Source organism: Corvus hawaiiensis, chromosome 11 (genome assembly GCF_020740725.1).
Source record: "Corvus hawaiiensis isolate bCorHaw1 chromosome 11, bCorHaw1.pri.cur, whole genome shotgun sequence".
Lineage (NCBI taxonomy): Eukaryota > Metazoa > Chordata > Aves > Passeriformes > Corvidae > Corvus > Corvus hawaiiensis.
Window position 1 is genome coordinate 2,899,682 of NC_063223.1, and position 24,945 is coordinate 2,924,626.

A 24,945-nucleotide genomic window follows, 5' to 3' on the forward strand; every position below is an offset into this window, starting at 1 on the left:
AAATGCTAGAAATCATTTCACTTTCAGTGTTTGCAGCTGGGTCATGTTCAACCAGCACCAACTTGCACAGCTCCTATGAAGGAAGAACTTCTACTCATTTGGGAAGGTGAAGCAGGAACTACCTGTACCCTGACAGCCAGGTGTACAAGAACCTCGATGGACAGTGCACAAGGAGCATTTCAGGACAAAAGGAATTTATCTGTTTCTTAAAACTGGTGCTCTACACCCCTGGAGCTGCAGATCCAGGCTCCCAGCACATCCGAATGGAGCTGTGTCCTTGTGGCTGGGGCAGCTCCGGCTCCCGTGTGCCTGTGCTGCTCTGCTCCCAGCAGAAAAGTCAGCCTGACATTCGTGCTGTGCACGGTGATAGGGTTGCACTATTTGTGTCTTGCAGCAAGATAAGATACTGTCAGATCACTGAGGCGGCTTAATTACACGTTAAGATAGGTCAGGAGTAGGCTGAGGGTTATTTCACAAGCTCAGAAATTAGTCTTCAGTCGCTTAATTGCCCCAGAAACCCATTCTGCACCAGGAACTGCTTTCCTTCTCTGGTAACAGTGACTTTTGTGCAGCAGAGAGGGGCATTAGGCTCAAAGTCTTACTTGTGGGTGAAGGACACACACTCACACACACTGTATGAGGAGAGCCAAGAGTTATACTAAAACTGAAGTCTGAAGGGTCTCGTCATTATTGGTCCAGAGAAAAAGTATTACTGGCATTAAAATGTTATACACATTATATATGTGTATATATGTGTATATAATCCTTCCTTCAGGTTAACTTGCCCTTCTAGTGTTCCTCAGGTCCTACAGTCGGTGGTGGTGTTCTAGGCAGGGTGGAGGTGTTACTACCTCAAGCTGTCAACAATTGGCGTCCTTCACTGGGAGGTTACTTGGTTGCTCAATTCTAAGGCTAAAAATGCTACCTTCTGTAGGCAGTGCTGTTAAAACTCAGCGCTGTATCTTCTGCTGATGTGGTTCAACCATGATAGAGCAAGCTCTGGGGATCTGTGCATGCTGTAACAGGTAGCAGAGCCACTGCAGATGTGCCACCAATGTTTTTGACTTGTCCACGTCTTCCACAGTAGAATACCATCCAAGATATCTCCAAATCTCTCTTAGGATTGGGGTGAATTTCAATAAAATTATGATTTTGAGCCTTTGGGAAAGGGGCTGAACCATCTTTATCCCCACTGTCTTTAACTGTGGGGATGTCACTAAAGTTAAAGATAATGCTTTGTTTGCCTGTTGTTCACTGTACCAACACTATCTATGATCATTACTGTGCTAATATCAAATTCCATGGCAACTCAAAAACATTTTAAGTCATTTCTAATTGTAGTTTTGACTGTGATATATATCTTATTTGTCATCCTTTTTGCGAAGTTTTCATGAGTGCTTTCTGAAACAGTTACGTAGAAATTCTAAGTGTAATTTAGTTGGAAATTAATGTTAAAATAATAAAACTTGGGCTTTTCCTTTGCAGTAGCCCATATAGCAAGTGGGTGGCAGAGAGGAGAGACATAGAGTAGTACCATGACACTCTGCCAGGGTGCTAGGATCAGGCAGGGTTGTGGTACCGCTGGGTGTGTTTATCTGCCTTGTGCAGTTTGCAGGTGGAAGACCTGAATAAAAGAGCTAATCTAATCTCCCAGTTCCAAATGGTGTGCAGGAAGGAAGGATATTTTTCTGGGGCATGTTCAGATATTTTATAAGTAGGGGAAGGCTGTGACTTTGCTGATGAGGAGTGGAAATCTGCCATACTTGAGCAGCAAACTGGTGCTAGCCAGGAACAGAAATATGGTCCCTGGAAAAACTGAAGTAATTTTTACTCTGAGCAATGCTATGTCCATGTCCCACTTTCTGCCAGCATTGAATGTGTGCAGGACAGATGAGTCTTACCCAAAGTAAGACTGCCTGAACTAAAGCGGACGTGGAGGCCTGGGTTAGCAGTGTTGGGGACTGAGGGAGGCGAAGACATGCTGATGGTGGCTGCAGCCCCTCTCAGCAGCCAAGATGCTGCAGTAAGGGACATAGGTTTCTCTTTTCCTCTCCATCAACCTCATTTGTGAACTTGATGAGAATTTTCTTAGGTGGAGATGGCATCTTTTAAATATGTGAGTTTCTGGTGATCCTTAAGTGTGAAGGGCTTTGATATACCCCAAACCTGGAAGAGTTCATGGTCAGGTTAGATGGGGCTTGAGGCAACCTGGTCTAGTGGAAGGTGTCCCTGCCTACAACAGCGGGGTGGAATAAGATGATGTGTGAAATGCCACCCTGGTCAGTGACAGGACAGCTGCTGGGCTGTTCTGCAGGAGGTGCAGCTGTGGCGGTGCTGGGGTGGTTCGGCCCCGGTGCGGCGGGGTCTGGCTCGGAGCTGCCGGGCCGCACAGCGGCGCTCCGGCCCGCAGGGGGCGCTGCGGGGCCGCGCTGGGGGCACCGCCCGGGCTCGTGGAGAACGCCCGGGACACGCCGCGGGAGCTGGGGAATTTCATAACCCGGGGGAAGAGGACTCAAACACTTCTTGACTCCAGTGCTGTTTCCTGTAGGACCCCACACCTTGCTGTATGCAGAGACCTGGGGCTCGCTGTCATGAATTCAGAACACTGAGGCATCTTTAAGTGTTTTATTTTGAAATAAATATAAAATAAGCTGAAAGGGTTGATCCTGAGAATGTGTAGGTTTCAAGACATAAAATTTTAATCTTAAAAACCTTCTGCAGTAAGAAAATGTCTCTTCTGTTGGTTATCTCAAACGGTCCCTATGTATAAGGTGAAGTTATCAGGAAGATGCCTTTCTGTTCATTTACAGGTGTCAAACATTGGTGTAAAATTCATACATACGTATTTCTTCTAGCTTTATATGGTGCTAAAAGATAATTTTTTAAAAAAACTGCTAAAAACTGTGAATTTGATATACAAGCAATAAGATGTAGAAGATCTCCATGAGAGGGATATTAAAACAAAAAATTCTATTCTTACTGGGCATTTTTAAAAAGAAAATTAGTTATGAGATATTTTGTACCAAAGATTAATTCTAATTGTGTTTTGTGTTCTCATGAAAGGATATCAGTCAGAGGCACTAGTTCATTACGTCAAGTTCATTTTAAATTTGAAAATAAAATTTGGTGCCTTTTACTGAAATCTTGATTTTCTCCATCATATTCTTGAATAAAACCAGAAGAATTCACCAATTAAGCTATTACACAGGAATGAATTGCTGTAGGAAGGTAATATTAGGAGGGAAAAAAGTGACAATAGTCCAGCAACAGGGGCTTAAGGCGAAGAGCTGCATGTGTCTCTGTTCAGAGCAGGAGCCATTCATTAACTGTGAAGATCATAAGCATCAGTTTGGAAATGCTGAGTGTGAGGCCTTGGCTCCAGAGACAAAGGAGAATGTTGCTATCATCAATTTTGCTAATCTGACAGTCCCATCTCAGTCTGATGTGGATAATATCCCAGCCAAACTGGCTCCATTCCTTATCTGTATCTGTCTGACCCAGACTCTGAGCCACAGGAGCCTGGTGGGGAAAGGAGAGCTAAGTGTCTGTGGAGGAAATGAGGCGCCCTGTGTCCCAGGTGCAGGACAGGGGAGGTACCAGGTAGTCCTTGGGACCTTGGGCACCAAGCCCAGCGGACGAGAGGCTGATTACCCAGAGCATTGATATCTGCTGTCAGGTAGCACGGAAGCAGGGAGGTTTGGATGCAGCAGATAAGGTAACAGGGCCAACTGGCTGCCCAGGCTCCAGTGTTTTACTCCAGTGCTCTGGTGAACTCCCACACTGCACCAGTGACTGACTGCATGTGTGCACACACTCGTACTCTCACACCCTCTCACACTCTCTCGCACTCCCACACAATCTCTCACACACTCTTACACTCTCCTTCTCATCTCACACACATTTGCCCCGTTGGTCTCTGCAGAAGTAGGCACGTGAGCTTTCCTGGCACACAAGCTGTTCAAGGTGGTGGTATGGATTTTCTGCAGTAGGAATTGAATGGTGTGCATGAGGCTTCTGAATATAGCCAAACTGCAGAACAAGAAGTACTGACCCAGTTCAGGGAGGAGGAGGATGCAGCTGCTAGATGCAGAATCCCCTGAGCATCTGGTGTCTCCTCTGCTAGTACAAGGAGGTGTTTCTAGTGTCCCAGTCCCTTTAGTTTTCTGTGCTGTCAGCTCCACATGGTCATTACAAAACTGAGGCCTGGTAACTGGGTAATGTACTTTCTATATATTTCAAAAAAAGGAGAGCATTTTGAAAAGGGGTCCAAGTTCTGGCAGGGAATACTTCTGTACAGAACATGTCTGCGTTCAATACCCCTGAGTTACCCCTGACTGGGCAGAATGCTACGAAATCCTGCTCTTGTTTCACAGCTGGGGTTTTGGTGCTGAAGAATGCATCTATTGATGTTACTTTTGGATGACAGTTATAAGATAAGCACCTCTGTTTAATCTTCTTTTAACTTTCCCTTCAAGGTCTATTTAGAGAACCACACTGACCCTTCTCGTAACCTTCCTTGGCCCAGCTGCAAATGTCTCCTCTATCCTCCAGATCACCCGATGACTAAAAATAGGCTAGAAACATTTTCCTTAACAAGGCAGATATTCTGGCCTTAAGGCACCTTCATTTTTCTACAAGACTATGCAATCATGCATGATAGTGACCTGTCCTTACCTAGTACATGCCATTGGGAGGGATTTTGTATGGAGTCAATGCACAACTGATTCCTAACAGGTACACACCATACCCATACATACTGTGCCATCTGGGGCCCCAGATTTGTCGTAGCTGGAGCATGCTATGGGATCCCTTTTAGCCACTGTGCCAGTACTTGCTACCCAGTGCAACCAAGGCCTGCTAGTGAGCAGCACAGTCCTGGATAATCCAGCACTGATACTGAGTCAAGACTCATCAGGGACATGCTCTGGCATGGGAGCTGTTCCTGATCCAGTAATTTTGCTGTTATTGAGAAACTATTTTCCTGTGTAGGTAAGGCCATGTACTAGAGATATCAATGCCATGGCCGTTTCAGTGTAGTGCAAAATGGAAGCCTTGCTTTTGCATGCAGGAGGCAATTACAAAATGAGTTGGAAATAAAATCCTAAGAAGTCCAAAACTAAAATGCTGAGACAGGACTACATGAGAAACAGACTTATTTCTAGAGATTTTGAGCTCCTCATTGTGTTTGGGGTTTTCAGTTTACCTCCTCTGTTTATGAACATCCTGGCAGCTGCCTGAGCCCATATGTTGAGAGCTGGATCCATCTGCACAGCACAGGCTGGCACTGTGTCCTGGCTGCTGGACTCCTGCAGCCCCCCCGGAGCATTGCTGCAAACCAAGGTTTGCAATTTACTGTTCTGCAGGATTGTACTCTGTCCATCACTCACCGGTGCTGTGAGGGGAGGAAGAACACTTTCAGGATCCCAAAGTCGCTCTTATCACGGCATTTGAAGAACTGCAAAATGTACCAGTTTTACCACACATCTTTATTGCATATTTATGGCGGGAACACAGAAATACTTTCTTGAATTATTTTCTAGTGATTGCAGCGGGGTCTTCTGTGCTGATTCCCGGGGCAGAGTTGACGCTCCCGTGCCACAGCATGCGAAGGGAGCGGGAGCTGCGCGGGGTCCACGTCCGGTGGGGCTCGGCGGGAGCGCTGGGACGGGGTCGCCCTTCACGGGGGGCCCCGGGGTGGGCGCAGCGCTCGCCAGACCCCTGCAGGGCCGGGCCTCGCCGGTGCCGGGGCGGTGCCGGGGCGGTGCCGGGGCGGTGCCGGGGCGGTGCCGGGGCGGTGCCGGGGCGGTGCCTGTGCCCGCCCCCCGCAGCGGCAGGCGGGAGCGCCGTGCCCCGCCCCGCCCCGTCCTGTCCTGTCCTGTCCTGTCCGGTCCGGCCCGGCCCGGCCCGGCCCGGCCTGGCCTGGCCCGGCCCGGCCCAGCCCAGCGCCGGGCTCCTCGGGGCAGTGCTGGGCCAGGACACGGTGCCGGCCCCGGCGCCGGAGGATGCGCAGCCCCCGCTGAGCGCCGCCGGCTGCCGCCCCTCGCCCGCCGCGCCCGCGCTGTCCGGCCCCACGGCGGACCATGGTGCAGCGCTTCAGCCTGCGTAGGCAGCTCTCGAAGGTGGGTGCGCCGCGGGTCCCGGCAGAGCCGCGCCCGGGCGGGGAGCGCCTCCGCCTTTGTTCGCGCCGGCATGGACACAAAGGCTCGGCCGGGGGGCGGGCGGGGGTCCGCCCGGGGCCGCTGGTACCGCAGCGATGCCGGTTATGGGGATCGGTGCAGCCTCGACGCTGGGCCAGGGGTACGTGGGAGGAGGCAGCGGGACTAACGGGTGTGCCCGAGAGGTGCCTGTGAGAGCACTCACACGCGTGCTTTGTCCTGGGCAGAAGGTTCTTAGCGGTGTGAGCCGTTCCAGCGACACACCTGCAGGGACGGAGGAGCACGCCCTGCCCTGTGCAGGCTCAATAGCCCTCACTGGCAACACGGGGCTTCAGAACAAAGGAGTTGCCGTGTACGGGTTTTGCTGTTTAATAATTGAAAGTGTTCGAATTTATTTCAGGAAGCTGCTTTAAGAGAGAGAGTAGTTATCTATGTAGTCTTGCAGTTTGTCACTGAATCAATCCAATGCATGTAGTTGGAAAAACATTTGGAAAAATCCATCCATGAATAAAAGCTGTGTAGGACACTGCAGGTACGAACAGTTCTAGAGCTGCCAGCACAGCCCTGTTTGTATATCACACCATTCCCAGTGAGCAGACTTGACTCTGGATGTAGGAGTTACATTATTGGACTCTTAAAAGGCAAGCTGAATTTTCACTTTACATTTAAGCTCTTCTTCTCTGTCCCCGCCCCCAACTCCCGTGTGTGTATTTGTAAAGGTTTTAAAATGCAGTCATCAGAATTCTAAAATGCTGTTGTCAGCATTTAAAATAGGTCAGAATTCACATCCTGCAAACTGCCTTGGGAAAAGCTACAGCTCTGCAATAATGTGGTATCTTTCTAATTTATTTGTAATTTTTTTTTTAGTATCTCCTCATCTTAAAGAAACTGTTGTGGCCATTTTCAGGGAAAAGCAAAACTTGCATCTTTTAAGGGTTTGCCTTGTTACGTGTCAAGCTGTGTCTGTAAGCAGTAGAAGTCTCCACAGACACTCTGGAGTTTAATCTTCCCCTCAAAAGACACTTGATCTAGTTAGTAATGAGCTTTGTATCTAAGCTTTATTTGTGTAGGGCAGCCAAAATAGTTTAACATGAACTCATTTGGATAACTCCGTTATAATCCTTGTTTATTGAGGTGGGAAGAGTGATTTGGAAAAATGTTTGTACTGATTTTTTACTATAGGAGAACTGTGTTCAATTTGGTTTTCTGGCTCTCTCCATTTTTATGTTGTCTGACACAATTGTGTCTTGCACTGCATTAGCTCTGATTGTGTCAAACCTACTTTAAACAATTGTCTGGCCCTGACATATTCTTAACTGCTGTGTTTTAACTGTAAAAAGTTGCGTAACTCTTATAGTATGGTGAACCAAAGGGGAAAATGAGAGCTTGGTCTTTGTTTTAGGATTGTGTTTATCTCAGTTCAGATGTAGGATGAGAATTGCATCTCCCTGTCTCCTTGCTGTGCTTTAGATGGCACTGGGAAGTCCTGTGTGTTGGAGTCCTTGGGGGAAGGGGGGCAAATGGTGCTACAAAGCACCTTTCATTTGCTGGAAGGAAAGCATAGAAAATATGTATAATTTTGCTGAAATGCAATGACTGACAGACTGTATAAAAATAAAACAGTACTTTATTAGTATTTCTTGTGTGAAAACCTTGGTTCTTTTATGGACGCTGACTTAGACTTCAGAGTTGGGAAGTCCTTTCATGGGACGTGGAGCACCTGCTCCTGGGGTGTGTCTACTTCTTGTGTGAAATTGGACATTATTAGATGGTGTGCCTATGTTATGCAGCTGCAAGGTCAAAATTGCAGTTTCTAACCACATTTAATGATGGAGGCTTCAAATAGAATGGGACTGTGCATATTTGAGAGCTACAAACTGAAAAATGTTGCCACTAGTGCTTATAAAACCTGAGCAAAGAAAAAGTAAGACTTCATGCAGGAAGGAGAAATATGGCCTCATGACCCAGGCTTTAATCTCCAAGAGCTGATTTCCCTTTCCGTGGGGCTATTTGCACTGCATGGCTTCCATCAAATCATTTCAGCTTTCCCAGTCTCCATCTTCCTTCTATGAATGAGGTTAGTGCCTTTCTCTTATTTACATAATGGCTATCCAATTCTGAAGTACTGTTCTGGAGAGAGCTGTATAAGCATTTAACCATGTCTTAATTCATGAAATGTTTGCATTTGATAACCAATTTGTATCAGGAATTTCAGGAAGTTTTACACAGACCTATCTTCAAGTATTACTTCTTATTTCATGTATACCAAATCACTGTTTATTATTTGTGAATTACTGCTTAAGTTCCATGTTAGTTTGCCGACTTAAATGTTTGCAACTGTTACAAATTTGAGTCAGCATTTATTGCACCTTTATGTTATGACTTAAAGGGAAAATACTTGATGGGTTTTTTTGAGTGGTTCAACAAACATCTTCCCCTGGCCAAATTTGGTTTGTTCACTTTGTCATCCTCTGGTTGTGTGGGAGGTCTCTATGCCTTTTCTTTTCTTCTTCTTTTTTTTCTTCTTTTTTTTTCATTTGTTTTCCCTTCCTCCTTAACTATCCAAAGTGTTTTCGAAGTATTTTGGTTCAAACTGCTCTCTATCTTGTACTGTTTGGAAATCCTTGGAGGCCCTGCAGTTACTGTTGCCCGAGATCTCAAGGAGGGCTGTTGCTGATATGTTACATTTAGGGAAATTCCTCACTCTTGGGGTGATAGTACAAAACTCTATCCAGCTGTTACTCAACTTGAATTTGTTGAGATGTTTTACCTGGTTTTGTGAGAGGGGAATAATGGAGACAAATTGACAGTATTTGAGGATGGTTTTATAAGGTATCATGCATCCCCTTTTTTTAAAGGTACTCCTTTCCTGGGAAAGATTCCAGTGAGCCAAGTAACTAAGTTCAATTTAAAGAAAGAAAAGGCCAAAAAAGGTAATTTTTGTGAACTGTGATTGATATTCCATTCATTTAACCAACACATTAAAATATTAATAATTTCAGGCCTAAGTCTTTTGCTCTCAAGTACAGTCTGGATTTATCAGCATCTGAACTATCTTTGTGTTGCCACTGGTGTGCATGGAGCTGCTTTATGGGAGAGGAACTTCAGTGTGTTATGTTGATCTAACCTGGGAAGAGCTGAGCTAAAAGAAGCTCGCCTGTGCGAAGGTGACAGGGAGTGACTGTGCTTGGCAGCACAGGCTGCATTTCTCCTTGTCACTGATACAGGTAAAAAAACTTCTTCCTGCAGCGTTGCTGCAGCTTCCTCAGGGTCTCTTACCTCTTGAGTTGCGTGTAGTCTCAGGCAGATACAACAGGATAGAGTGTATCTGTTCACTACCAAGTAACAGCTCTCCCGGAGTTCTCGGTAAAACAGTCCTTACAGCCGATAACCAGTGTCGCTTGGCTGCAGTTAATAGCGAGGAAAAGTTAGAAGTAAGAGGAAGATTTGGAAATTTGATGCATTTCAACCCAATTCTCGTGTTTTACAGAGCAGCAGGCACACAGTTTCCCTGTGGCTCTTCAAATTTGCCCTCCTTGTGGAATTGGAGTGGCATTGTTGTACCCGTGGCTGAACAAGGCCAGTGGGGTAGTTGGATCTAATGGGATCTTCTGTAGAAGGACATACTCATTACCACATTGGTAGCTCAGTGGATTACCTTTAATTTAACCTTTTTCTCATGATAGAGGTGATGCAACTTACTGCTGGGGGCATCTGATAGAAGGTTGCTCACTTTCATAGCAGCCTTTGTTGTGTGCTGCAATTCTCTCCCAGGCACACCTCACCATAACTCAGGTGTGTGCCCTCCCTTGGGTCATGCAGGAGATTAGCTTCTCATAGTCAATGCAAGGGCAGTTATCCAGAAATTTCCTGTTGCTTCTAAGGGAAAGGTAGCATTGGGTTTGCTTGTGTTGGCTGTTTGAGTGCCCTATTATAGACAAGCCAACTGGAGCGTCTCAGTGTATCGCTCCTCACGTTACTTGGGTTTGAATCTGTTCCTGCAGATATTTTTCACAGTGTACAGGCAAAAGGCTTGTCTACACAAGGCTGAAAGGTGGCAAGATGCAAACAGCTCTCTAAGCATTGCTGGCCATGCTGGTGTGGAATGAGTGACTAGAAATGCTGTGAACTTTTCTAGGCATGATGGGTTCTAAAGAAACTTCCACTGCATCATCTTGCTCAGAGGAACATGTGGAAGAATGTTATAGAGATATTATATTCATCTTACGAAGGGAAAATGGGCTTCTGGTGCTCTGACTGAACAAGCTGGAGTATCAGGGTTCCTGAGGGGCTTGTTCTGTGCCAATGTAACAGCTCCATGAATGCCATGACACTGAGGAAATAAAATAGACTTGAAGCATCTTCCACATTGATATTTACAAGGGTCTATAGAACTACACCAGCAGAGATGTTAGAGATAGGATTTGGGAACTTCTCTTTGTGGAGAAAGCATTACTGGTAATCCAGAGAATCAGCCCTGTCCATGCCAGCTGGGGGTCTGGCAAATTGCATGTAATGGCTCTTTGCCAAATAGACTTATGATGTAAAAGGCTGTAAACACAGACTATAGGGCAATGCAGTTTACAGAAATGCATCTTTCCTTGTAATAATGAAATTCTACAGCTTATGGCAGTTTCCAGAAAATTATCGTACTTTATAATAGGTGCTTACATATGGCTGGATGGCAGTAACAATTGGAATTTCCTCACATCAGGGATCAAAAGAAGCATTACAATTGTTGGCATCTTACTCTGAATTAGTTACCTTTAGGGGTCCTTTGTAGAGATTTTGGCTTGTGTAGAATTTGCCTCTTTCCCCTCAATTCCTTGTGACAAACCAGCTGGCTTTTTCCTCAGCCAGTGTTTCTTCAGGGGCAGAGAAGAGTTTGCTCTCATTTTGAAAGTCTTTCTGTTCTGGATGTGACAGTCAGTGATAAAGATGCACTTGTAAACTGGGTCCTTTCCAGAAGGAAAGGAAAAGCTCTTACACTGGAGGAAGGCCTCGGAAGTTCAAGGGAAATGAAATAATGGGAGCAAGAGGAGTTAGTTCTTAACATTTACATGATATCCAGTTTGGGACATCCTCTTGTGACAAAGAATGCAACAATGGCCTCCAAAATAATTCTTGTCAGAGATTAATTGTAAACAGTTGCGTTTGAGCAGAGAAGAGGATGTTTGAGGTTTCATTCATAGGATTTTGGTTGTTCAAAGATGGGATTTGCCTGTTCTTTCAGTAATACCTGCTCAGTGTTCCCAAAGTGGAGGGAGCTGACTTGCTCACCTTACAGCAACCTTTTCCTATGGACAAGAAAAGTAAAGGAGCAAGATGGTTTTTTGATTTTGGGTGTTTGGTTGGTTGTTTTTGTTATTGTTGGGTTTGTTGGTTTTGTTTTTTCCTAACTTGAGACACAGTTTGGATCTCCCTGAGATCAACTGGTATTTGAATAGGGAGTTCAGCATAGAAAACATTTCCTTCTTGAGTTGTCAGCTTTGAGACAATTTAAAACAGGCAGGAAGAATTTCTAAGGAAATGAAGCAAGGTTTTTGTTCTTCAAAGATTTGCTGTGAAGGTTTTAGTATGCATGAAACAGAAAATTGTATTTAGATTTGAAATATGAGTAATAAAATGTTTAAACAGAATATTGTAAGTGCTGTTGTTTGAGTTTTGTGATAGGGCATTCAAAGGGCACACGCTTAGCAAGAATGAAATCCAAGATCACCAGAATGAATACTGAGTTTTGCTACAAAGGAGGTGTTGTGGTTTTTTTCCTGGAGTGCTGTTGGTAAATGTTACACTGCAGAAAAATATTTTCTCTGCATTATCTGCACATTTTGTGGTCTTACTTAACTCTTGGAAGCCTGTGAACACTGAAGTCATGTTCAGAAAATCTGTAACTAGTAAAAGTCTCCATTCTAGAATCACTAACTTCTCCCAAAGAAAAGGAATTTGAAGGAATGCTTAAGTTAGCACAGGATGGCCTTTGTGCAGGCACGGTTTGTGCTTGCTCAGGCACGTCTGTCTCAGAAGTGCACTGAAACCCACTGCCTTACACTGTGGTGTGAAATGTCCCAGGGTCCTGTTGGTGATGAACAAAAACTTACAGAGGAAAGAAATATTCTATCATCAGAAATAAATTATTTCAGCCTGCTGACTTTGGCAACAGGAGCAGAGGAAATAAAGAGCTTCAGGTTAATGGGGAGGCAGTGTCCCAGTGGAGCCTGAACTGCAAAGCATGTGCAGGTGCAGAACTGGTGCCCAAAGGTCATTGGTGTTTGGAACTGCTGTATTGGAGTGGGACTAAAGTTTCTTTTCTGCCCACCAAAAAGAATATAGGATTTTATTCGTTTGCGTGAAAAGAGGAAGAAGAAAATACTGCTTTTCATGCCAGCAGAGAGTGAAAAAGCTAAAGACTGTGCAAAGAAGTCACTGTGCTGTTGTAGATTTAAAATAATTGGGTCGCAGACTGCTGGGCAAGGAGTTTTCTTGGCCACTGCGGTTCAGTCACAGTGCACATAGTGTGGCTGAATCTCCTGCTTCTCCAGACCCACGTGAGGAGTCCCTGGATTCCCCTACAATGCAGCATGGAATACTAGCAGGACTTGGGCACCACAGAGCTGTTGTGGCCTCAGTGCTACGGATTTCTCCAAGCAAATGCCTGTGGTGTGGTTGTCCAGCAAAACTAGAAAGCTGATTGCTGCAGGTTTTTAGTTTCAGAACTCATTAGCTGTCGTTCATCTGTTTTTCACACTGAACATAATATAAACATCTGCTTTAAGGAGAAATCCTTCCTATGTAGAGTGTGGTTGTTGGGGTCTGGTTTGAAGGGGCACTTGTTCTTCTGTTCCAAATATTCTCAAAACTATTGGGATATGTTGATCTTTTCTAGTTCTTCACTAACTACTTTATTTCTACATAGTCTTTGTGAGTTTTCTTATGTAAAATACCATGAGAATGTCTTCATTCATTGTGTGGGAAAAACTGTGGAGAACTGTGAGGGACAGTAGGTCAACTTCAGCATTTCAATGACAGCCTGTGCCAGTGGGTTTATCATCCCTCTGTATTGATGGAGGCAGGAGAATTGTGAAGATTCAAAGAGGATCCTTTTACATGACCCTAGACTTAATTATTTTGTTAGATATTTAAAAGTCAGGACTGTGCTATGTTTCATGTTATCCTAATACTGGTAAAATTCCGGAAATACGGAACTTGCTACTACTGCTCAGAAATGCAGAGAGTGGACCTTGCTGCAGGTGTCACTGGAGAGCCGCTGGAATTTAGTCAGCCAAATGTTTATTGTTTAACTGTTGTTAAATACTGAAATTGTATCCTTTCAGGGTAATGGAAGGGATAAACTTTACGCTGTTCTGCTTTTAACTAAGGAAGCTCCTGCACTAGGTACTGTGCAGTCTGTACGTGCTGCTTTGCTGCTGTTGCCCTATGTTTGTGTGGGTTTTTTGGGGTGCCCATTAGCTGGCCGTGCTGCGGAAGTGCTCTTGGGACCGTGGTCAGGTTCGTGCTGACAGCTGGACAGGATTGGGTTACCAGGGACTGTGTGTTCCAGCAGAGGCCAAGGAACTTGGCTTTCCCTGCTGGTACCAGGCTCATTCCCATGGGCCCTGGCTGCTTGGATTTGGGAAGATGATGTGCCTCTCCTGGTGTGCTGGTGAGGCTTCTTAGTAAGCTTGGGGGAAGCTGGGTAGAAGAGAGACCCGAGTGCCAGCTCAGCTGCTTGTCTGCTGCCCCATGCAGAAACTGAGAAGCTCTGACTGATGTGGCATGGAATGAACACTTGGTGGAGTTTGTGCAGCTTTGCAGTGCCAGGACTTTATAGTGTTAGCAAATGCACACGTGCTGCAGTGCACTCGGCCTGACTGCTCAGGCTGTTCTGTAGTTTCCAGATGTTGTGCCTGGATTCTTGTCACAGTTCATCTAATGGAAAATTTTTAGTGTACTTGGACATGTCTCAATGATCATCCTCCTCTTACCTGCTTATGTCCCGGCCCAGCATGGCCAGGTTCCATTCACAGTGTTTCTTACAAAATGGTTTTGTTAATTCATCCATCTGGAAAATGACCTTGTATTTTTTTTAACTTACAGAATTAATAGTTTTAGCAAGGTAAAGGGAAATTTGACATTATTTAACTTCCACGTTTAGAGAGAAAAAGTGTTTAAGGTTATTAAGATTTGTTGAAGGGCAGCCTTCCAGTGCCTAAAGGGGTTCCAAGAGAGCTGGAGAGGGACTTTGGACAAGAGCATAACGTGTCAGGACAAAGGGGAATGACTTCACTCTGACAGAGGACAGGGTTAGGTGGGAGATTGGGAAGAAATTCTTGGCTATGAGGGTGGTAAGGACCTGGCACATGTTGCCCAGAGAAGCTGCCCCTGACAGGGAGTTGGGATTAGATGGTCTTTAAGATCCAATTCAACCCAAACTGTTCTGTGATTTTATGAAATGCTAAGAAGATTTGAAAATAAAAACTTGACTCTGTGAAATACGAGCAGTTTGGACAATAATGCAAGGTTTGTATTATCATAAAGACTGCATTTTACATGTAGCTGTTAAAAAACCATACATATACTTTTTAAAAACCTCACTGTGCATCAGCTGCTCTCTGTCCCTCTGTCTAACTCTGTCTTTCTGGTCACTGAGGATCGCTGGTCTAGAGTTCGTTCTGCTGCCTTCTGAGTAAACCTGATTTCTAGATTAAATGACTTTTCTGTTCCAGGAGGTAATTAACCTGGGGGATTAAATAGCCAGTATGTAGAGAACGGTGTTGATGACTTGGCAGCATTTCAGCTAGAGGCTTGCTGCTCAGTGCTGTAAACCTTATTGTTATTCATTTATTTGCTGAAAAATTAGCAAACAGTATTTCTATCCCAATTTTTATAAATGGCAGTAAATTGCTTTACCTACTTTGTTATGCCACGGAGAAGGAACACTTGATTATTCAAGTGGCTCAGTGGATATTTTGACTGAAACTCCATCTGCCAGTGCAGAAATTAGTTCTATTTTTAACAATGTGAGACACTGCAGCAATTATTTGGCTGAGGTGCTTATGAGGGGGTATTTTCATGCACTGCTCTGGACTGTCTTCTGAGTGAAGTTTATGTTTTGTCCTCTGTGGGTACTCTTTGTTGTCTTACAACAGCTGTTTTCAGCTAATCAATGACAGTTGTCATTAAAAATGTGTGGGAATAGTCCTGTCAGGAAGCAGAAAAACAACTAGGTACTTTCAGAAAAGTTTTATTGCCTACTTTGAGGCCACGTTTTGGGATGGAGAGAGTCGTGGGGCAGTCAGGACAGGAGAAGGCAGGACAGTGAGTGCTGCCTGTCAGTAGGTCCCTGCTGTGCTTGTGTGTGATTCCCTCCGTGACAGCAGTGCCAAGGATTGCACAGCTGGAAAAGAGAGACGGTGGTTTTGGTGGGATTTGCTATGCAACTCCAACTGTACTCTTTGGTTGCTGAACACTAGTTCCAGTAAGCTGGGTTAGTGAAACATGCTCTACTGGAACTCTTCACTTATCTTGGGTGATGTTACTGAAAGGTCAGGGAACGGCTCCGGCAGCAGCTGTGAGCAGGACAGTGATATAGAGCTGGGATGGCACAGACAGGTGCTGCCTGGGGGGAAGGAGCAGCCATCGGCCAAGGAAGACCCTGCCTTTGCTGTTTTGTTTCTAAGATATTGATTAGAAGTAGTGGAAGTCCTATGAGCTTATTTTCTCTATGAGCTAATTGCCACAGCAACAAATTTCACTTTAGCCCAGTATGGGGTTTGTATGTTTGTTAGTTCGGGTTATGTCCGTGGCACTGCCAGACAGCCACAAAGCCTTTTGGAGCAGCCTGTGCAGAGAGCGTTTGTGTGCACAGGGAGCTGTTGTGGGTGCAGGTGGGGTTTTGGCAGCGTGCTGTCCTGGTGGGCAGTTAGTGACTGGTGTCCCAGTCTGGCAGGACTCTGCAGCTGTGAATGCTGTTTAGTGGTGATTTGGAGAGGTGACCCAGTCACCTGTGGCAGCACTGTGATCCAGGTGGGACCTTACCTTCCATCTGAGTGGTCATAAAGACGAAATATTAGGCAGAGCCTGTGTGGTAAACTAAGAATGAATGAATGTGTCTTGGGATCAATGTGTGATTACAGTAAACCCTAGAAATGTACCAACCTGAGTTAGACTACAGCCTCCTGAATTAATTTTTACCAATTTTTTTAGAACATACTTTGAGTTAACCTAGATTGAGACAGGTGAAAATTTTAAATTTTAACAAAGAAAAAAAAAAAAGAGGTAGTCACAAGAAAGGACTTGCCTTCCAAATATTCAGCAGAATAAAAACTTAAACCAGTGTGAAAGGAAGGAATAACATGTTAATTCTGATGCATTGTAGGGTTATCAGAGAGGTATCCACTATGGTAACTTCTGCAAAGGTTCATGCTCTAAGTATGGATTTAGAGCATATGAGTCCTGGAACTACCTGTGCTCTTGCTGAACAAGAAGATAGGACAAGGTTCCCTTTAAAAACTGGTAATAGTTACTGATTAGCTGATAGGGACTTCTGTCAGAACAAAAGGTGTGCTCTCACTACCTAAACTGAAAGTGCATTTATTTCTCCAAAACTGTAAGCCCAAGTGAGGTAGCAGTTAAGTCAGAAAACCAAGCTCGTGTTCTGGCACTGGGGGATGGCAGAAGGAGCAGTACAAGATTTATCCTTTTTAAACCCATCTCTTGTTGTTACCAGCTTTTTGAAGTATTTCTGCAGTTCTTGCACCTTTTTCATTGTCCTGTCTTTAAAGAAGGCCTTTGCAGATGTTGCTGTTGAGCAGGGTTGCTGCGTAAATGTAGAACTCAAGCAGTGGGAGTGGTTGGTAGATTGGTGTTGGGGGGTGCATCCTGGTGGGCCACCCTAGGGACAGTATGTGACAGAGCAGACCTCCCCTGAAACAGCATCATCATAATCAGGTCAGATTGCTACTAAGCAGGTAGTTATTACAGTTCCAGAGAGTATGCTCATGTACCTTATCCATGTTTGTGACCTAAGATCCATGAGGGAAATACGGTGTAGTGTCTCTTAGACTTGGTGTTCACCTGTTTTCCTTGAATGACCATGGTAGTGCCAGCCAGGCTGATTAGTAATTAACAGAACATAATCTGTGTGAAAACATGCTCAGTGAAAAAATTCACATCTCTTTAACTTTCTTTTTAAGGCTAGATCTGTTATGAATAGATGGTCAACACAGTTGTCTACCTGCAAGGCAGTACTCTGTGAGGACGTTCTCTCACTTCTTCTTCCCCAGAGGAACAGATCACCACCCAGTGGTTTCCCAAAACATACAGGGTCTGTTTGCTGTGCTTACTCCAGGCGTAAAATAGAAGCCTCATCTTAAAGTGTTTTCCCTGGTTCTCACCTGGGATCTGTTCAGCACCTTGTGCTTTGTGGCTCTGCGTGTGGTTTCCTCCCGCTCCCCAGGAGAGCCTTGTCTCTGTCCTGCTGGAGGGAGGGAGCAGGTGCACTGTGGCTTTTAGCCGTTTCCAATCTGACAGCTTCTGTTTTGCTCTGGTTCCTGACTGGTACAGGGCACCCACTGCAGGATACCAGCCAGGTGACAGGTGTTTCATCTATCTCATACAGAACTGCACAATGCACAAGGTGTCTGTGCTGCCTTCAGCAGGGCAGGGGTTGGATTTGTCTGCAGTTGACTCCTTAACCTGTAACAGGAGCCTCAGCAATCTCCTGTGGCAGGTTGCAGATGAAGAGATCTTGAGGTTGCACCTTGGCCCAGAGCTGTAGAAGAGGTGTAAAGCGTGTCCTTCAGTGCAGCAGTACTCCCCTTGGAATAAAATGTGAGGTGTTTTTCTGTTCAAGAGTATGTTGCAGTTTTGCTTTTTTTTTTTAAAAATAAACTTCCAAGACTGTTGCCAGCAGAGCTATTTTGCTTTTTGGTTTTATTATTCTCCAGAAAAGTAGACTCTCACTTGAGATGTGTTCCTGACAAGGGTCAGGGATGAAGTATTTTTAGCAGCCTCGGTGGCTCTGCTGCAGTGCATTCATGCCTTGCTTGTTCAGGGTTGCAGTTGCTTTTTCAAACATGCATTTGGGGCTCCTGCCAAGACACCCAGGGCACTACAGCATCGTGTTACAAGGTCTTGCTTTGTGCAGGCAGAGCTCAACCCAGCAGGGCTGGCTCTGGGCTCTGCCAGCGCAGCTCTGTGGTACAGCGTGTTTGGCCAGTGGAGGGGTGCTGGGGGTCACACTGCATGCTGCCCTCACCGCACGCTCAGGATGGAGGACTTGCTGCCTGCCTCTGGAACCGTACGTCCTGGGTCTTTCTCCTTTCTTGGATCTCAGCCGTACTGGGGTTGTGGATCTGGCTAGTTTGCTGGGCAGAGTCCTGGGTCACCACTGAACACCCAGGTTCTGCACCTCTGTTTGCTGTTGGTGATGCTGCTGGAGTTTGCTTTTAAAAAATCAGTCAGCAAGCTGCTGTGTGTTGTGACACTGAGGGAATGAAATCAAGTGTCTACTGTCCATCCTCTCATCAGAGTGATTTAAGTTTTTTCTGCCACTGTTGCTCCACAGCAAGCAATCTTTGTGGCCCAGCTTGTGCTCAGCATTAAAATAAGGAAACCCACTTGTGCTGCTGAGATGCTGATTTTGTTTTAAGTGCTTGATATGTTCTGGATGTGGGGGTAAAAATTGCACATCAGGAGTCTCCCCATGAATGTGCAGAATCTGTGGTTTGAGCAGTTTAGTGATTAGAAAAGGTTTGTTATACCAGAAGTCCATGTCTTTCAGGAGTATGGTTAAAGCTTCTCCAGTTATAGTGATTTCTTCCAGGGAGCTTTGAGCTCTGGCTTCCTCATGGGAGTCCTCTGCAAAGTCTTCTGGAATTTGTCCCAAACGGCACAGAATGTGGAGAATTTGTCAGAAAGCGCCATGTATAAATTCAGTGAACAACAGGAAATGTGAACAGCAGAAGAAACATGGCTGAGATGAAGTTTTAGTAGTTTTTAAGACCTCTTTAGCTTTTAAAGGCTGCATTTTATCAGGACAGTAAGTTCTAGGAAACGCCGTGTTCTGCAGGAGAGAAACATACTGGTCTTTGAAAGTCTACCTGCCTATTTCAGTGGAAATATTTTGGTTAACTTTAAAATCGGGTGTTTCATGAAGAAAACAATGGTGAACTTCCCAGGAGCTCCCTCCTCTTGGTGCAGAAGTAGAGGAAATCCAGTCCCTGCTGGGATTGCTGCTGTCATCAGTGCTGGTTTGATCTCCCTGTTTTCCCTCTCCAGTCACCTGGGCCTGTAGCTCTGTTGGGTGCAGGTTGTGCCTCCTGTGGGGGTCTGGCCGTGGTGGGACAGGGCCCTGTCCCAGGCTGCAGCAGGATGTGGGCTGTGGGTGTCCCTGCAGAGCCGGGGCAGCACCGTGCGTCGGGGCCGCTCCACGGGGATGGGATGGGGAAAATAACACTCTGTGTTCGGCCTGAGCACGCTCCTTCCCAGAGGACAGAGCTGCATTGTTGGGACAAAGAAATGTGAAAATACTAAAAGCATTCAAACTATTTTCTTTTTATTTGGGAGCCTTTTGTGGAGCTCTGCATAGCAGCCAGCCCAGTGTGTAGAGCCACTGGCAAAATTCAAAGATGAGCTGGGAGTAGAAGGAAAACCATAAGCTTTTTTGGGTTTTTTGCCACTTACAGGGAAGGGTTCTTATATTTTTATAGGGGACATTATCCGTGTCAGGCTAAGGTGCCTGGATATGTGTTGACTGATCTATTTAAAAGGAAGAAACATTTTTAGTCAGTCTGGTTTCAGGTGGTTTATGGTACATACCTTATTGCAGTGACTAATACTTTGGTTTTAAAAGTTGAGCTTTCTTGTATTGTCAGCTTAGCTGCAAGTATCTGGGTCTTCAATACCTCTCCAACAAAGCCAGAAAGGATCAGATTTCCTGCTATTCATATTCCAGCAGTTGAAGGAAATATGGGTTAATGGGAAGAGGTTTCATAGCAGAAAGGACATGTTATGTTTGTTCTTTTATAAGCTGTCAATGGAAAAAATAGCAATGTAACATATTTAAAAAACTCTTTTGTAGGTCATCTGCAAGGAAGAATTATGTATTTGTTGTTGAAAACAACTTTGAGTTGTGGAGGGTTTCTTTTTTCTTTTTTAGTAAGATGGTATAGTGTGTGTTTTGGTTTTTCTGGATCATTTGTTTTCCTGTGGGTTTTTTTGTGGTTGTTTGTTTGGGGGGTTTTGATGGTTGGTTGGTTGGGGTTTTGTTTGGTTGGTTTTGTATTTGTAATTTAAAAAAAAATATTGATTTGACATTCTACTTGTACCAGGGCCACCAAGAAATATCAACCCAAGACAATGATTTATGTTCAGGATGTTCACATCAACCAAGCTATTAAATTACTGGGATATTATCAATTGGAAGCTTCATTAACCTGGAGCAGAAGCCATTAAAATTTCCTGGGCAAACAGCAGTCCATGTTCTTGGAACAAGGGTCATACCCTGAACAATTGCTAGTCAGATTTCCCCGTATTGTGAAACATCTTAAGAGATGGTCGTAACCCAGATGAAAATGAGTCTTAAAAAAACTGAGTTGAGGCTGAAGTCTCTCAATGAGGATGCAGTACAGGAGGGATGGTTTTTGACTGTAAGAGTGAAGGTAGAGGTGCTCTCAAGGCTAACACTAGGTAAGAGTATTTTGAGTAAGACCTATAAGGACAGAGGTAGGAACAACACATCCATGTCCAAGTGCATAACGCAGCCCCAGCAGACAGTGCTGGCAGTGGGTGTAACATGGGAGACAACTGACAGAGCAGATTAGACAGTGGTATCTTCCTGAGCAGTCTGTAGTGTTAAAAGAATTTTAATCAAAGAGAAATACAAAAGCCAGCGTGCTTCCTGCTTTATCAAGAACTCTATTCCAAAGACAACATTAGTTTAGCTATTTCTTCACTAGCAATGTTTGGGCTCATCATTTTGAGTTTAGGATCACAATATTTATTTTGAAAGGAAGGGGATGTTAATTTGGGGAGGACTGATGCAGAAGACAAAATAACCTGAAAACACTCAAACACAAGTGCTAGTTTCTGTGGTGGTCAACTGCCTCTGTTTGCGAGAAGGAGCACTTTCCTGCTTTCTGTCAGTGTGTTGTGCTTGAGCGTACCTTGAGAGCATTTGATCAATATACAGCACTCTGCCCACGTATGATGGTCTGGTGTAAGGTAATTTTGTAAACCTCTGGATAGGATCACTCTGAGCAAAGATTTGTCAGAGCTTGTGACTTCTAGGATAATCAATCAGTGAAGTCACTCAATATTTTGTTCTTAAAAGGAATAAATGTGAACAGTTTTGTGCCAGGCACTGACTGCCAGCCTCTTGCACATCATGAACCCAGAGCGTCCACGGAAACAGAACTCTGATTTTGTTCAAAATTTGCTCCAAAACTCACATGATCAACAATGTTTTCTTTTACCTGAATTTGTCTACGTAGTCACTGCCTCTCTTCATAACTTGCATTCACGTCTTGGTTTGGTGTTCTGGAAGAAAGGTGCCTTCTCTAGAATGTCTTCACATCTTAGTTATGGCTCAGGGGAAATCTGCTTTCCTCTGCAGCCAGTTGTTGTGGCATTATTAGTTGTAGCTGTATAATGTAAGAGTTTACTTCGTGAATCATGTCATGCAAGTCTGATAGATGGGCTTGCTGAATTTCAGTACTGCTATCAGTGGGTTTCTTCGGCTTTTCTGGTTTTAGGGTTTTTGTAGATTCTGCAAGTTCCAAATACAGCTTCAGATTTTCAGTTACACTGTGGCTTTTGTTACTTTCATGGCAGAAGAGCATTGAGAAGCAAACAAAAAGAAAGCAAAGCATGCAGCTTTCCAGGGGAAGTACAACTGGAAATCATTGTGGACATGAAGCTCCTTCAGAAATTAAGAAGCGTGTTCGAAGATTATCTTTCACTTTTTTGCTGAGAGAAGAGCTGTCAAATTCAGTATATCCAAGCCACCTTAGTGAGTGTAAGGCCTCAGGTATGTTATTGAATTAACAAGCCTGTGTCAGCTAAGCTGCAGTAACCCATCATGTCCTGTGCTTGCTGCACACTTTAGGCTCATTGCAAGGTAGAAACAAAATCTTGAATCTTACATCCTGCCTCGCATATGCGGCGCCCAAGACGACTCACATTTGCAGGTACTGCTGCTGTGCACAGCAGCTGTGTGGGTCTGTGTTGACACTTTAATTAAGTTCAGTCACTGAATGGTAAAACTCAATCACCAAGACAGTTGCTGAAGAGTGAGAAGATGTTTTTTGTGGATTTGAACTTTGGTTGGTTTTTTGTGGTTTATTTTTTTTCTAATATTTTAATAATATGAAAATGTGAGAAGGTAAAGTTCGGTAGCTCAAAAAACTTTACATGATAAGTAGAAATAATCAATTTGATTTACAGATGTGCAGCAAAACTGAAAACTGGCAAGTGAAATTCTGCTTGAAGAAAATTAAAGTGATTTCAACCACAGCCGTGTACCTTCCCAAGTTGTCATTGGGGAAAACAGAGCATTAAGACTAAAAGAAATGTGTTTTTTGGGGAGTGTGTATATTGTATACCAGTTAGACTTACATATCAAACACTTTGGTGATGTTCATGCCAGCAATATGGAGAAATGACAAACCAAGCCTACTTGGAAATGTTCCATTTTATCACTCTACAGTTTTTAGGTTGCTTTATTGATAAACTTAATCCTTTATGCAGACTGGGCATTTTGCCCTGATTGTGGTTTCTGCTGAGCCAGAGCCATGCTGGATAGTGTGCTAAGTGTCTTTATTTTTTATTTTTTGTGTCATGAAGGAAGAAGATCATGTTTTATATGCAGATTTCTAACAGATTAACCAATTCATTGCTTATTAAAAAAACAAGACTAGAAGTGTTTAAAGCCCTTGCTGCAGGTTGCAGGTCTGCTGAAGTTTGAGTTTGTTTTCCCCTTGCTTTCCCTTGTGACTGGAAGCAAATCCCAGTGACCATGAAGCAGCAGCCTTTGGTGAGCCCTCAGCTGCTCATGCCAGACCAATGTGCAGGCAGTCATCTTGGACTTGTCAGTTTTTCCCGTACCTGGAAAAATGGAAAGGAAAGGAGACAGGGCAGGATTTAATGCAGTTTTGCATGCCCTTTGGATGTAATTATTTAAAGTTCCATTCTATGTTTGGAAGTGGTGCTTAATCAGTACTAACAGATTAAAGTGAGGCTTTGGATCATCACATGAGTAGCTGGAATAGACAAACTGTTTAGTGTCTCCTAGAGAGACTAGGTTATAAATACTGAGAAGTCCTTTTCTAACTAGACATCATTTAACCATCTATGCAAATCTGGTCTAGTAGCAATCTGGCAGGCAGCAGCTGCATTTCTCTCATTGTTACTGTGGGAGAGTTAGCTTGATGCAGCAGTGATTGCAAGAATGCCCTTGGAAAATGTCCTTGGTGTTGATACGTCCTAAAGGGTAACCTGCCCATCCATGCAGCCGTTCCCTCTCCAGTATGGTCCCTGGGGACATCTGCTGGGTGATAGCTGCTCTGGCTGTGGACTGCCCTTGTTGGTACCCCAGTCCCAAAGTGCATCGTCTCAGCCTGCCATGGTCTTGCTCACAGTAGTGGTTTTGTGCTGAACTGGTTATAAGAAGTCCCATCAGTATGGTGAGTGAGTGCTGTGGGATGCAGGGATTTATGAACTAACCTTTCTCTCTCTCTCTCTCGCCCCCCCCCCCCCCCCCCCCCACTTAAGTGCTAATGGAAACATTTTGAGTACTTCTGGAAACAGGTGTGGGGAAAGAAAGGGCTGGTTTTTTTCTGGTGATTAAAAATGGGACAAGAAACTGACTAGTTAAAAGCAAGCAAGTCCTGTGCAGAGCATCCTCTGAGGGAAATCTGCAAAAGGCAGATATAGTCAAAACTGGCTTTATTCCAATGGATGTGTGCAGAGGAGGGGAGCTCCAGCTCCATGAAGTGACTTTGAAGTCTAGGATCTTAAATTAGAAGGTAAATGTTAAATAATGTATTAGCTTAAAGTGCTTCTGGCCCAAATGGTACCTCGTACATTTAGGCTATTGCTGCATTTATAATCACATACAAGTTCATAATTTGTATATGCCAGCAGAATGTTCAGGTGGCTTTAGCCCTTGTCCTGGGCAGTAAGTGTGGGAGCAGTCTGGAAGGTTTCAGTTTCAGGATTAGTATGGATCAAGACCAGGGATCTGTGATTGGGGTCTTGCAGCTGTGCAGGAACTTACTAATCACCACAGAATTTAGCAGGAAGCCTTGTGCAAGAGGCCTCATATCACTGAGGTTATTGATCCAGGAGTGCCATTGGGATATTAAGCCTTCACTGGCTATACAAAGTTCTAGTCAATAAAGGCAAATCTTCTGGCTTTGAATTTTCAGTAATCTGTGTTCATTTTAAGGCTTTATGGTAGCAAGTCATTTAACTGTTCCACTTGCTTACTTAAGCAAAATTTTGTAAACTAATGAGCTGTGTAGATACTCTTGTTGGTATGGACTGGTAAATTTAGAGGATATAAATCTCATTACTAAATGTTTCCCTTTCTGGGAGTCCTGTGGAAATGTAGTGAAATTATGAATTCAAATTTAACTGTAACTGATTTCTGTATCTGGAAAAAACTTAATGAACATACAGTTCACTTGAGAGGTCTTAAATATTTAATATCATATATTGCAGAGAAAGATGCAAAGATTCAATCGAGTATTTAAATAAAATTATTTTGAAACTCAGTTATTTTCTTCCC

General features: G+C 44.3%; 1 protein-coding gene across 6 annotated transcripts in view; it reads left to right on the forward strand.

Annotated features, from left to right (window-relative positions):
* The window catches only part of TMCC1 (transmembrane and coiled-coil domain family 1), an 87,338-nt gene that overhangs the window by 30,403 nt on the left and 31,990 nt on the right, over positions 1-24,945 (forward strand). The window contains exon 1 of one of the 6 annotated variants that reach the window (XM_048315358.1): positions 6,045-6,119. The exons of 4 other annotated variants lie outside the window; for them this stretch is intronic. In XM_048315358.1, the coding sequence (XP_048171315.1) occupies positions 6,081-6,119 (39 nt within the window). In that variant the 5' untranslated portion in view covers positions 6,045-6,080. Of the gene's footprint in view, positions 1-6,044; positions 6,120-18,411; positions 18,457-24,945 lie in introns of those variants that run through there. One more of the 6 variants, XM_048315359.1, reaches the window with a different exon arrangement.